Source organism: Trachurus japonicus, chromosome 10 (genome assembly GCF_045865225.1).
Source record: "Trachurus japonicus isolate A0001 chromosome 10, Traja_1.0".
Lineage (NCBI taxonomy): Eukaryota > Metazoa > Chordata > Actinopteri > Carangiformes > Carangidae > Trachurus > Trachurus japonicus.
The window spans coordinates 20,569,897-20,584,416 of NC_140916.1; the positions used below are offsets into that span (position 1 = coordinate 20,569,897).

Here is a 14,520-nt window from a genome sequence, read left to right on the forward strand (position 1 = left end):
TTGCTACGTTGTTGCCGATTTGTCACAGCTAACTTGGGGCGAGCATTTGATTATAGTCATGCACATCACAGCTGCTGCAAAGTTAGAAAAACAAGTTGCTCGGTTGTCGCTGGTACCGGGCTGCATTAGGGTCCGGCTGGATGAAGGAATGCCGATAATAAAGCCCAGAGCCAGGGCAGCTGGACACAGCTCTATCCCGGGCACAAACTTCGACATGACCCGCAGCAACAACAATAACCTAGCCTCCTCTCCTCTCCTCTCCCCCGCTGCCGTGCAGACTGGTAGCTGCAAGCTGCACCGAGCCTCCACTAGCTGCTACATACCGTCCGTGTGCGGGGCTTTATGTTTCCAGCGAGAGGAGGGAGAGAGTCAGGCCGAAAAACTGGCCTCATTCTCCGTCTGCGCCAGACAAGCTGTTCACTGTAGCCTGGCCTGGGAGACGGACGGCGGTTGTGTACCGACAAAAAAAAAAACAAAAAAAAAAAAACGTGCGAAAACACCGCGGCGAGCCTCGCGTTGTGTCGACGTATACTCACCTTGTCTGGAGTCTAGGTGGGTTTGGGACAACGCGGACCGGCTGGGTTGGATGCGGGAGTCGAGCACCGTGGGCGCATGTCGTCGTCGTCGTCGTCGTCGTCCTCGTCCTCGTCGTGTCGGGTTTGCTGCTGCTGTCGGCCGGGATGTGGAAGCGGCGGCGGCGCAGGCAGCGGACTCGGCTGGGAGAGATCTGGAAATCTGAGAATGCCTCTCTTCTCTCTGCGGCTCTGTGCACCCGCAGTGGCCCATAACTGTCGACAGGAGGCGCCAGCGCAGCACCTTTTCTTTTTCTTTTTTTTTCTTTTTTTTGTCTCTGATATGCGCATACATGCATATACACAACTCCTCAAAGAAATCAGTGTGCGATCATATTTCTGCAGGGGCTTATCTGCAGCCGTGCTCTTCAGCAGCGAGATTACAGTGGCCGTGTTGTTGTGCTGTGTGTTATTATTTCAGTCGGAATTTAATTGTGCCTCGATGTTGGGATAATCCTGAAAGTTTTATTTATTTATTTATTTAATGATTCCTGTTTCTTAGCTACAGGGGCTCAGGGGTAGTCGTGATGATTTTGATTAGTCACCACATCATGCAGATCACACAATGTGAGCTCATGTGAAATTTGATTTTTCTTTAACCAGTTTTGCATCAGTGGTTTTATAAATTGAATCAGTTTCCAAATTTAAACTATCACTCCAATATTCCTCTCAGAAATATATTATTCACAGTAGCCTTCTTAATCATAGTGGCCTTATAATACTCATGCACTCCTCTGGAGACATGTAATTTTCCTCCGATACTGGGCTAGACTTTTACCAAATATTCAACATATTATATCTTGAACGTAATATCTAATGAAATATCTGAATAATAACTTTTACGACAGGTCTATTTCTGGTGCTGATTATTTTAACAAAGACACATAAACACAGTATTTATATCACACCCTAATGGAAACTAATATCTCAGCATACCACATCTGAAGCATACAACCACTGACACTGCTCTTATTTATTTGATTGGAGGTCTAAAATGTAAGGCAGCTGTGAGGTAGTGGCACACCTTCATGTCCCCTGACCTTGTGACTCATGAGGTTAGTGATTTTGATTACGGAGTAGCTAAATCCAAGACAAAACCGTCCTTCAAAACAGCTTTGGCAGTCTCATCCTCATCACATGATAGAGGAGACAGGGTCACACGACTCATTAAGACAAAGAAGGCAATGCCCAGAAGGTTTACTTTGGTGCCCCACTACTCGCAGAGCAAGACACAGCCTGTGTTTGGCTGTGAGAGAAACATGAGGAGGAGGGGGAAGCCGATACAGACTCCAATTTAACCTTTTCTCATGGAAATATGATCACGGGAGCAACTGTTGATCAATAATCAGTGTCACTTAGCTGATGAGCATGAAGCAACTGATTATGCCGCAGTGACAGCATCTCACTTGGACATCTAGATGATAGAGATGGGTTTATTTTCCACGGAGGAGTATACTCTAAAAGCTGTGACTTTCCTTTATGACCCTCTGAATTGTAGCTGATATATTAAAAAGTTGCCAGCTCTTCAGGCCTGCGTTTAATCCCTATACTTTGACTCCACAACCTCACCCTGACCTTAAATAAACATTAGAGGCTTAATGCCCATCCGTAATCTCAAACATCCTCTGGCCCACTAATTGGTGTTTCACATAGTAAAGACACCCTGACCTGAGTCTGAACAGTTGGGCAGATAAACTGTAAGTGGACTACACAATTGGCTTATACAAGCTCACACACACCAGCCAATCAGTCCGTGTTACACACTCACACTGCAGTGGAAAAAGCACACACACTCTATAAGTAGTTGCACTAGCACCATCCACTCTGTTACAAAATCTTATTTTAAATAGCCTCGTTAAAATTAAACAATTAAGAAGAATGGGCTTTAAATAGCCTACATTTTCATCAAACTAATGCATGAGCATGCACATCTGTACACATAAACTGCAGGTGCCAGATTTAGTTTGCTCTTATTGCTCCTTATTTCCTTGCATGTCTTTTTCTTTATTGGGTTGATTGTGACTAAACCAGAAACTCAACTTGAAATAGGGCGACACCCTTAGGTGAAACGTGGCCCTCTGGCGCGGTGCATTGTGGGCCGACACTTGGGCCGCTGCTTGGCTCGCACTCTGCAAAATGGCGACGTCCCTGGGATCTAACACGTACAATAGACAGAACTGGGAAGACGCGGTAAGTAAACTAAACAATATAGTGTTCCCAAGAATGAGTGGGACTAAACCACAACACGTTTTTTATTTAGTTCCAGGCGGTATAATTATCCTAAAACCGACCAGGTTGCTTCTAACATGGCTCGAAAGCTAGTTAGCTTCCCGTTAGCTAGTAGTGGAAGCGTGGTTGCTAACTGCTAGCATGTCGGTGTTAAGCGATATTGTTAACGTGAATTTGTTGGAAAATATACACAATAGTATCTCCTGGAACTACCAGTATGCGTGGTTTGGGCGTTATCATCTCAGATGAGCCATAAAAATAATCACAACCAGATTAATATTAACTTAATGCTAAGGATAGCTGTCGAAGCTTAACGTGGCTAGCGCTAGTATGCTAACAACAATAAAACAAAAGCTGCGTCAAGTAACCGACTAATAACTTAAAAACCTAATAAAATCACACTGATCATACACGCCAGTGTGTCGCGATGTCGTGTTCTCTGGGTTTGGATCAGGTTAATAGCTAAAACTAGTTTCTTTTTTATAGTTATGAAGATGCTAATGTAGCTTAGCAGGCACCCACGGAAACGGGCCAAACGCGCTTGTTTAATGATCATACAACTTTGACAAAATTAAATAACCATGCCTTTCAACTAATGAGACTGTTACAGTAACTCTGGTTCGTGTATTAACCCCCTCCTATCTGTTCAGTGCACAGAATATTTGCTCGTTCATGAGGGACATTGAATTTTGTCAGTCATCATTTGGCAAATTGACAAGAAGTGGAAACTAGCAAACTCTGGAAGTTGTGGAATAAATCCCAAATACCAATCGTACTTTCCAGTGAACTGTTTGTATATAAAGCAGTTGGATTTTCAAACTGCTTAAAACCTCTCTACTCTTCTATATAAGGCCACAAATCAGTTTCCCCCTTTAGTCTAGACATAACAGGGCATTTGGCCAATGTTGGTTTTCTGAAGACAGCAGAATATAAACTTTGCAACCTTAGACTACATGGTTCAGCGCTGCTTATATTTAGATGTTTGGCTGATGTTGTCACTGGGATGGATTCAGGTCATTTTCAACTGCTAGCACTTGGACTGAAACAGCATCCTTCAACAGATGGTAAACTAGGAATGAACAAGTCCCATTGCACTTTGTGTATTCACACATTTGACTCCGCCAAGATGCCCACAGTAGAAAGTGAAGCAGAATGAAGACCAATGTGCTGCTTCAGAAACGTGAATCAGTGACCTGATGGATGTGTATCAGACATGGTGCTTGACTTTTTACTAAGTGAACATCTATTTTGTCTTTCAGGATTTCCCAATTCTGTGTCAGACATGTTTAGGAGAAAACCCCTACATCCGTATGGTGAGTGAACGTGATACTGTCATTTTGATAAACTTGAGGGATATTCTCTGTTCTGTTGATTTCAATGAGTCTGCGGATCTTAAATTTGTTCATGCTTTCCTTTCCAGACCAAGGAGAAATATGGGAAAGAATGCAAGGTATGTTGTGTCTTACTGTTCCAGATCATTATAATGCCCCACACAGTGTAGTTTAACTTGGATACTTAACATTTAACCCCTTGTAAGAAGGCATATGTATATATTTTCATCCTTTTCCCACCAGATTTGTGCTCGACCCTTCACTGTGTTCCGCTGGTGTCCAGGGACACGAATGCGTTTCAAGAAGACGGAGGTCTGTCAGACCTGCAGTAAAATGAAGAATGTTTGTCAGACGTGTCTGCTTGACCTGGAGTATGGTGAGTCTCTGGCAATGTCCCCTTGTAATATATAAATGTTAATTGGTCTTTGTATACTTGTTCTAGTTTACAAAGACAAATAGTTATGTGAGTTGACCTCTTGTCCCCCTTTGCATTTTTTCAGGTTTGCCCATCCAGGTCCGAGACACTGGGCTCTCAGTCAAAGATGAGGTTCCAAAGTCGGATGTAAACAAAGAGTACTACACACAGAACATGGAGAGAGAGGTACAGTTGCTGTCTGATGCTGGAAAAAAATGCTTTCTCTATTGTTTTTATAGTGATTTTATTAGCTTTAATATCCACGTCGAAATTTACAAATGTTATTATTATTAGTCTTTGCTCCTAGTTTTACATTTGTCAATTATATGTGGTGAAATAGAATGTCAGGGCTGTACGTTTACTTTTGTAGATGGTAGCACTGGTGCTAGCAAGTTAAGAATTTTAATAGCACAAAGAACATGTTTTATTGGTGAAATTAATTTGATATTGATCAGAACTGCTGTAGATCGGATGGGACAACAGATAATATTAGTTTTTCCCACTATTTTTAGACATGATACCAGCGCAGCTCCCTTGCACATGTGCGAGTGGATGCATATTTCTCTTCACACAGAATACATTTTATTAGCAAATGTGAGGAAAATTGTCACACTGTACAGCCCTGAGTGTGATTTGATCACTGTTATTTTTTCCGATGCTGTATGTATTTATTCTTGGCCCCACTGTACATGTGCCAAACAAGTAAAGTAAATACGATATGTATATGAACATCTTTCTTTCCCTACCTTAGGTTTCCATCTTGAATTGTAATTTGTCTATCACTCAGCTCTCATGTCTGTTTGTTCCTCTATGTTCTCAGATAGCCAATTCTGATGGTACGCGACCAGTGGGCCAGCTCGGTAAAGCCACCAGCTCTAGTGATATGTTGCTGAAGCTAGCCCGAACAACGCCATATTACAAGAGGAACCGACCGCACATCTGCTCTTTCTGGGTGAAAGGAGAGTGTAAGAGAGGGGAAGAGTGTCCCTACCGGTGAGTAGTCAAACCTGGTTCAGTCAGTGGAGCTGATTGTCAGCTTGATTTACTCTTTATATGTGAATTTAATATGTATTTTATGAGTATTTACTACCAAAAGCAAAGCAGTAACCATTGTATTCTTATGGGTCATTTTGACAGAATTTCTTTTGGTATTGGTTGTGCTGTAAACATTTATTTATCGTGGTTCTCTATTTTCACACAGGCACGAGAAGCCCACAGATCCTGACGATCCTCTTGCTGACCAGAACATAAAGGACCGTTACTATGGAATCAATGACCCAGTGGCTGACAAGCTGCTGAAGCGGGCCTCAACTATGCCCCGACTGGACCCACCAGAGGACAAGTCCATCACCACCCTCTATATAGGTGGTCTGGGAGATACTGTCACAGACGGAGATCTCAAGTAAGGCTTTCCCTTTACAACAAGCTATTGCAGAATTTTCTGTTGTTATTTAGCTATAATAGAATTATATGACCATCCAATTACTGTTTCCACTTGTTTTAAATATTTTAATATGCAGTGTTTAGGTTTTATTTGACATTTTTCTGTGCTGTTGCAGGAGTCACTTTTACCAGTTCGGTGAGATTCGCACCATTACCATAGTCCAGAGGCAGCAGTGCGCCTTCATCCAATTTGCCACAAGGCAGGCGGCGGAAATGGCTGCGGAGAAGTCCTTCAACAAACTGATCATTAATGGACGCAGGCTCACTGTCAAGTGGGGAAGGTAAGAAGTTGATTAAGAATGTAGAGCATGAGCACTCAGATGTCTGTTATCAACATTCGGATGCTAAAACCAATAACACAAGGTTGTTCAGCAGTGCATTGGGTGGATGGGACTTAAGCAGTCTCCTGCCGTCTGGTAAAATTTCTGTGCTTCCACCATCAGCCTCACTAGACAGAGCCACTTGGGAAGGGAGGTGATAATATACAGTGATAATTTTCTCATTAACAGCAGGTAGTGCTCGGAAAGCATGTGTGTTTTTTTTTTTTACTTAACAGCCAGGGCTAGTGTCACCTTCACAATCACTGTCAGCACGGCCTTTAGAGGAGTATTATTGTTGACACTGTATGTTTACCATAGCCAAGAACTTGACATCTTCTGTTCCAGACACATTTTTGCTGCTGATAAACACAATTTCAGTGCTATTTAAGTGATGTGGTTAGGGATGGGAAATCGGCCCTATATTCAGATCATTCGATCGTGGACACTGTCGATCGCCGATAGGCGATCCAATCGCGCGGGGGGGGGGGGTAAATTACGTCATCTTGAAAAAAAAGAAAAAAAAACTTGCTATATAGTTCCGTTCATTCATCTCCGCATAGCACTCACTCTCTGTTATTGTCGTCCACACACACAGACAAGCGCGCATGCATTACGCGCGGGTCGGGTTTTTTTTTTTCCAACCCGCTGGTCCCGAAGTATTTTGACCCGCCCCGCACCACCGCATCTATTTCCACAACCATCCCCGCCGCTATTAAACGTCAGACAGCGGCTTTTTACTTTGAAAGGGCAGACAGAGGCGCTGTGTTGCCGGTAGCTTGTCAGTGTGGAGCTCGTGAGGAGTGAGAGTGTCACAGTGCAGCGCGAGTGCAGCAGCCGCCGCAGCCGCCGCAGCCGCCGCCGCCGCCGCCGCCGCCTCTCCCTCTCCCCGGTCTGCTCTCTGGTGAAACCAACCCTGCTCTGCGGATGCTCCCAGCCGCCGTCTCACCGGTTCCCTCACACCTCCGCCGGCTTTCCCCTCAACATCAGCGCGCCCCTGATAACACACTCTGGACTTCATCATCAGTTTTTTTAATGACCCGCCCCACCCCGCACAGCCTGCGTCCGCGGCATGCACCTCCGAAAAAAAGTGAGAAGGAAAAAAAAAGATGCAACAGGGTGTGTAATTAAGAGTTTAATATTCACTCCTCTGTTGCACAGATCCAAGGGCTCTGTATGTAGACATGTTGCTCCACGAAACATTTTCAAGTAGCGCAGGTTCTAGAGATTATTTCTTTAACATCTTATGGCAGTAAATTAATTAAAGATCGCCTTAAAGATCACCATTTGAAAAAAAGATCACGATCGTCCCTTCGATCGCCGATAGACGATCCGATCGAAAATCACTCCATCCCTAGATGTGGTCAGTATGGTCAACTTGTGTGTGTGTTTTTTTCCTCCTAAGGTCTCAGGCAGCAAGAGGAAAGGAGGGCATGAAAGATGGTGTCAGTGAGATGGGTACCAGACTTGATCCTGTACCTGGACTGCCTGGAGGTGAGTCTACAAACACAGGAAGAGTTGTAAATGTGTAATATATGTGAATTGGAGGGAGAGAGACTGCATAATGACACAGCCATGTGAGACCAGTCTAATCTGATGTAGTATTTAACATCTACTTTTTTCTTTTGTTGAATCATTAATCTATTTGACCACGTTGGTGTAATACACGCTGACAACTTTACATACTGAAATGAAAAAACTCTTCTTGCTATTGTGAGTGGGCAGAGGCAACACCAGGATTATTATTGATTATTAATTTCCCTAACTTGTGTTTTCTCCTTGTACTATAGCTCTTCCTCCACCACCAGCGTTGGATGAGGAGGCTCCTGCAAACTATTTCAACCTGGACCCCAGCACCTCTCCTGCTGTCATGAACATTGCTTTGCCTCCACCCCCTGGCATTAACCCACCTCCTCCAGGTAAAACTCTAACCTTCATCACACAGGTTCTGCTTATTGCATACACGCACAGTAAAAGGATACATTTGAAGTGTAAAAGTAATCTCTTTAATCTTATACCAATGTTTTTACATATTTAGTTTTTGATGTTGATGAGAATATATTCATTAAATAAGTCAATGATTTAACACGGTAAATAAAAGGCAGATGCCTAATTCTCTATTTTTTCTTTACAACTACTCGTTCAGGTTTCGGCCCACCCATGTTTCACCACATGGGTCCCATGGCTCCTCCTATGCCACCTCCAATGAGCATGAGACCTCCAGGTCAAATCCACTACCCATCCCAGGATCCTCAGCGCATGGGTGCCCACGCCGCACATGGCTCACGCCATGGTGATTAGCTGCTAAACTGAAATGCTGTACTGTAGGTTTCATTCTTTTCCTTGAGTCAAACATGGTCAGGTGCTCTCACTTGAGATGCTGCCAGTGAGTGTGAAAGCTGCAGACTGCTTCTGGAAGAAATACACTGCATAGAAAAGACAGTAATGTGTTAGAGGATAATGTCAGATTTATTATGCCACCTGCAGTGCAGTGAATGAACTGAAGGAGCACAATCTGTGAATAGAGAGACACAACCTGAATCTTACCAGGTGACTTAGCCACAACTCGCACTCAAAAAGTATCAGAGCAGCATCTAAACAGCAGAGATTAACACAGTAAAAGACATCAAACGTACAAGTACTGACCAATGTGATCAGGGTTGTTTTTAAAGGGCTCCTGTGGTCGGAGCCATTGTACATATAAAAGTGTATACTTTAGGTAAAACTTGTCATTGTCGCATCGTACAAAGTAATTCATGGAGTTAACTTCTGAGGAGGATTTTTAAACCTATTAATTTTCAGTTACATTGATGTTTTTTTTATTTGACACAATATTCAACAACATAAAGACTTGTTATTGTAAGGCTTTCTTTGTAAGTTGTTTTCACTTGTCATTAAAATGACTCATTTTTGTCATTGGTCATGTCAGAGTTCTTATTATTCAGTTATGTAACACCATGTTACACAATATGAAAAGAGACTGAAATGAGGTGAAGCGAAGTGTCAAATATTGTGACACCTTATGAAAAGAGAAGAAAAACATTTGGTGGGACTGATAAACCTCTGCAGCATTTATCTGATTCCAGCATCCAGAGTTTGCCTCAGCTGCTCAAACCACACAGCAGCAGCATTTTTCTATATCACGCAGGAGTGTGCCCTCCCCCGCCCCCTGCTACAGTGCCCATTGACTATCGAGGGGACCATCTTTGCAGGAGGAGAGGAGCAAGCACATGTCAGCATTTTAGTCTTAAGTTGTCAGCCCTTTTTTTTCATAGTTCATTCGATTCAGGGCTGTAATCAGCTCCCCAGCCCCTGGGTGCTCTGTTGAAGTTGGGTCGTTTGCAGATGCGGTCCAGGGCGATGCCGGGCAAGTTCTGGGATTCCACTGCCTCAAAGCTCATCACTGGTATCACCCTCTTGCTGGCCATAGTGCCCCCGAATGGCCTGGCAGATCTGAGAAAAACAAAGGAAAGTCCTTGCTAAGCAGGCTTAGTGCATTGTTTTATGTTCCTGACAAAACATGAGCCGAGGTATTGTGGCCAGCACGCCTTCCCGAAAAGGGTGGGGAATCTTATAGACGATAAACGATACCCTGTCAAGGTCATACCCGTGGCTTAAACTGAAGGTCCTGCCAACAGGAGAGAACCACAGGGGGATTCAGGATAAAACTGGGTGTGTGGTGAACTCAACCTCTCCACTTGTGCTCCAACCATTACTTGAGTTCAGATTTACTTACAGCGTCATCATTTCTTGATCGTCTTAAGGATGTAAACGGATCCTTCCATTGGGGTACATTTCCAGACTGGCTGGCAGGAATAATTTTGAGTGACAATCCTAATTGAGTAAAGTCTCAGTTTATCTTTCCTATATTTTCTATTTCTCCATCTTCCCAAGCTCAACCTTTGTTCTGCCTCACTGGTGTGATGCAATTCCTTGTGTGCCAAGAGAAAGGTGATTCCCTTTCGTGCGCAATCTGTCTTGGTGGGGACATTATAAGCTCACAGCCCCCACAGTGGATCATCTTTCAAGAGCCAGAGTTCAAAATAGCCATCGTGCAGTCACACTCCAAGGAGGTGCAAGCCAGAAGCTGTATTAATTTTCAAACTGTGGAAACATGGAGTGGAGCCGAGGGAGGAGATGATGGTGATGGATAACATGGTTAGGTCATATGTATTTCTATTTCAAGATGGGTACGTCTCAACGCCTGTGTTTCCAACGGAACAGGATTTAAGGTTCATGATTTATTTGGATGAACAGAGTAGTGACTGGTAGAAGGCAGAGAGAGTCAGGTTTACCTGTTGAAGCATCTGTAGTTGGCAGACTGTAATGTTTGTGGGAGCTCGGGCAGCTGGGTATTGAGAGCATTCAGGAGCTCTTCGTTGTTTCCCAAAGCTTCACTCCATGGGGAGCAGTAGGATTTGGGGATTACTGTTGTGTTGAACTTCTCATGAGGAACTCCCCTCAGAGGGCCAGAATATCCTGACAGAGACAAAAGTCTAATGTCAGTGTGTAAAAATGTCATCCCGCTATGGATACAGTGAAAGCTGTGTTTTAAATCCAAAGTAAGCAAAAGCAGGTCTCCTGTGTTGAGCAAAATGGATAATCCTTGGGTTTTGAAACTAATTAAGAAAACCCATTCAATAACTTCAAAAAGAGCAAGCTTTAATTCAGCACAGGCAGATCTAATACACATACAAATATCTTTGATGTCACACCCGTCAACAATAGGAAGTACAGTAATTAGATCTCAGTGCGAATCCCTGCTAATAAACAGAGCTTAGCTCACTGTCAGTCAGGCTATAAGCAGTGCCTTCTGTCAGACCAAATACACAACGCCAGTCAGCAAAAGATGTGTATAGATAACTGCTCTTGACAAACTGACAACACTCCTGGCACTGCCAAATCTATATGCTGAACACATTTCCATATGAAAGATAAACATTAACAGATCAAAGTGGGATGCAGTGCCCATGCATTAGCAAGCACAGCCTTTGTCCAGGCACTAGCCCTGCCCAAGCACAGAAGGTAAACTAGTCCTATGGCTTGTGACAGTTTGTTTGCAGCAATCCTTTCATCACTGTTTCACCATTTACCTGGGGCGAGGACTTCAGGACTGCCCTTCTTTGCAACAGTCTTCTGTAGGTTCATGACCAGGCTATGCTTACCAGGGATGGAGAAAGCCTGGTTTTCTTTTCCTGTCTGTGGCCCTGGGATGACTTGTGGAGGATGAGTGGCTTCGAGATAGACCTGAAGGAGCCAAGTTCAACTTTTGTTCATTTATGAGCTCCACAAATGCTACTTGCACCTTGTTCAAGGGGACCATGAGTGCAGTGCTATGATATCCCCAGTGGCTTTGGAGGGAGCTTTCTAAATTTTGAACCCAGAGATAAACTTGATGATGCCACCAGGGTTTTCTCAACTCAAGCTAAAAACCAAAAGTGAGAATATCTCCTGTGCATATTCTCAATTGGAGTTTCCATTAACGTCACCTGTATTATATCACCTATATTGTATTTTGTGTTAACTGGGAGAAACATCAAAAGTAATTTTGCAGATGCTTTTATTGTGCTAAGATGTTTTATCTATGTTGATTCTCCAAAGAACTGAGCCATTGAAGAATCAGACTTCATTGGCTCTTAATTATAGTCCTTTGATATATTGAGCACGACAATAATCTGTTCTTAGGCATTACGCTGATATCCGAAACACAGATTCAGATAGAGTACGTTTATAGTTCAGTGGATGTGAGTCATGGTGTGTTATGTGCCATCTGTCGATTCCTTACATTACTGGTGTCGTAAGCAGCATTGGCAGCGTTCTCCACCGTGTACCTCTCCACCCTCTTCTGTCTCTCCTGAAACATGCGAGAGCCTCGATTAGAGGGAAGGTTCAGCTCCTCCATCATCACATCCTTCGGCACACTGATCTTCTTCCCCAGGTTCAGACCCACTGGCACAACATGACAGACAAATGCAGAGGATTTAATGAGTGATCGCATTTAATGTCCCTTTGCAAGTCTGGGTGCCCCGGGTTTTTGTGCTGTGTCTTTGTTGCTTCAGGTGACTCTAACCCTGCAAAAATACAACATGACATTTTCGTTGTCAGTGCAGAGGCAGTGACAGCAGCAACTTCCAGATATTTGGAAAGAGAAGGAAAGTAACACAGACTAATAAGGACCTTTGGCAAATCTTAATGTCTCCTCTGATCTTCTTGTTTCTGTCAACTTTAAGCAGCTGAGGGGGCCTGATATGAAAAAGCCAAATCGTGTGCAGCATCACTAAGTTGGTATCCGAGCAGCTTTTGCTCAGGGTCTCTTCTCATGTTATACCATGGTACAGAGGAGTCTCTGAAATAGCCTCCAGATGATGTCAAGAGGTGTGTAATATTTGTTGTGGTCCAGGGTTGCATGGGTAACTGGGCATATAAATAGGATCTTTGGATGAAAGACTACTGTAAGAGAGCGGATGGCCTTCCTCCTCGCACACGATAAGTGTTCAGAGAAGTCTGGGCATATGCCACCCTTGAGGAGCTGCCTTTGATCGGCCTGTGTATAATTCAGTGGTGGGAGTCACATTTTGCTGAGTTTAGGGGACTCGAAACTTGGTTTCAAAGCCTAGCTGGCGGACAGAACTGGAAAACAAACGGTGCAACTGGGATGGTCCCTGCTGGAATGCTTGGAGAATTTCAACAACACAGTGGCACTCCGGGGATTTGGGTGTAGCACACTCCACGTGTCCCCGGGCGGTGGGCTAAGACACTTTGATGTTTGACTTCATTACATCTGACAGCCCCGGCTGTGATCACACACTTTGGCAGTTGTTGACGCAGTACGTCAGCTAATTTGTGTATCAGTTTACTTCCAAATATTATGTACGCATATGTCGATTGTCTGTGCCAACGTCCTGTCACAGGCTGGAATAAAACCAATGCATCCACAGAGCACTCACCTCCTCTGGCTTCCTTAGCCAGAGCCTTGGCTTGAAACATCCTCTGTTTAGTCATGTCATTTTGGCTGGCCTGCATCATCATCATCATCACTGCAGTGTTTCTGTGATGGACACAAATTTCATTTTCATAATTATTCAAAGGATTTGTCTATGGTATAGTATATGTTATGGCATAACTTCAGTTGATAATCTATGTCTTCTGATTGAATGCCACACCAAGTAAAAGGTACACTCCTAGTGTTTCATGTACACCGTAAACCACAAGTACAAATTCAAATATTATAGTCTAGAGTTTCATTAAGGGCACCTCCATTTAGTTAAGTGAATGTGACTTCATTACTCTGGCCATGTGCTCATCCAAGTTATGCCTTTGCTGATATTTTGATTAAATCTCAAATATTAAAATGTGCATTAACCTGTGAATTCAACAGCAGAACCAAAGCAAAAGCCACAGCACACCTTTTTGCTTTAAAGCACAGAAATGTATGACTCTGTTCAGTTCATTAAAGGACCGAATGTCTTCCACAGCTAACACTCCCTCCAGTCAGACCGTGAGCTGAGCCCTCTGTCACTGCTTATTCTGATGGTGGTTGAAAGCCCTCTCTCCCCCACACCTCAGTCCTTACCTGTGTCTCCTTTTTTATGTGTCGGGTGTTGGAGTGGCTCTGGATGGTTGTGTGGTCGTTCCCGCGCTGGGGCTGGGATGCTTTCACGCTCCGCTCTGACACTCCTCAGCGGCGAAGGGGCAGTCTGTATAAACCTCCCCAGGATGCCTCTGGTGCTTACCTCACTCAGTTTATTTTAGCAGAGGGGCAAGAGAGTGAAAACGGATGAAGGGAGTGTTTGGTAGGAGGGGAGTGGGGGTATAAAGGGGTGATTGAGGGGAAGGGGCATGTATAAAGATTTACATCCTGACCTCAAGCTTCTTTGATAATAAAAATCTGATCCCCTCTGTGTGTGCGCATGCATCCTAACAGCTGCTGTCCAGACAGTGACAGCTATATGAGAGGCCAAACGTGTAACCTCTCCACTGCAAACGTGGACACACAAACACAATTTCTATTTCCTCTCTGTCTTTTCTCCCTTCAGTAAAGCCCTTTGTAACTCTGCTGCTATATATAAGTTTCACCCTCCATGTGTTTCCCACAAACAGACAGTTTTACGGGAGAAGCCGTAAAATTGATGCAATCAGGGGTTGCGATGCCGTTTTCCAGTTTAGGGTCAAAGGTTAAATTCTGCAGCAGTTTGCTCCTCTATTATTGATGG

The 14,520-nt window shown here is 43.8% G+C and overlaps 3 protein-coding genes across 4 annotated transcripts in view; 1 reads left to right on the plus strand and 2 right to left on the minus strand.

The window, feature by feature from the left end:
* ndst1a (N-deacetylase/N-sulfotransferase (heparan glucosaminyl) 1a) overlaps positions 1–751 on the minus strand; it is a 42,769-nt gene extending 42,018 nt beyond the window's left edge. The window contains exon 1 of the mRNA XM_085789949.1: positions 537–751. The gene's annotated coding sequence lies outside the window, so the exon portion shown is untranslated. The remainder of the gene's footprint in view (positions 1–536) is intronic.
* A 1,946-nt stretch (positions 752–2,697) lies between these two features.
* rbm22 (RNA binding motif protein 22) lies at positions 2,698–9,226 on the plus strand. Its single transcript, XM_085789950.1, has 11 exons — positions 2,698–2,762; positions 4,061–4,114; positions 4,222–4,251; positions 4,376–4,508; positions 4,633–4,733; positions 5,368–5,540; positions 5,749–5,949; positions 6,107–6,271; positions 7,713–7,801; positions 8,098–8,226; positions 8,454–9,226. The coding sequence occupies exons 1-11, from the start codon at positions 2,709–2,711 to the stop codon at positions 8,606–8,608; spliced, it is 1,284 nt and encodes a 427-aa protein (XP_085646076.1). The 5' UTR covers positions 2,698–2,708; the 3' UTR covers positions 8,609–9,226.
* Positions 8,758–13,985, minus strand: LOC146979924 (myozenin-2). Of its 2 annotated transcripts, none has more exons than XM_085789952.1 (6): positions 13,881–13,985; positions 13,255–13,355; positions 12,093–12,256; positions 11,473–11,554; positions 10,603–10,786; positions 8,758–9,760 (listed from the first exon to the last, which is right to left on the minus strand). In XM_085789952.1, exons 2-6 carry the CDS (start codon positions 13,340–13,342, stop codon positions 9,577–9,579), a joined length of 702 nt encoding a protein of 233 aa, XP_085646078.1. In that variant the 5' UTR covers positions 13,343–13,355; positions 13,881–13,985; the 3' UTR covers positions 8,758–9,576. The 2 variants fall into 2 exon arrangements, with proteins under 2 accessions (XP_085646078.1, XP_085646077.1); XM_085789951.1 differs by having other exon boundaries at positions 11,401–11,554.
* Positions 13,986–14,520: the final 535 nt, after the last annotated feature.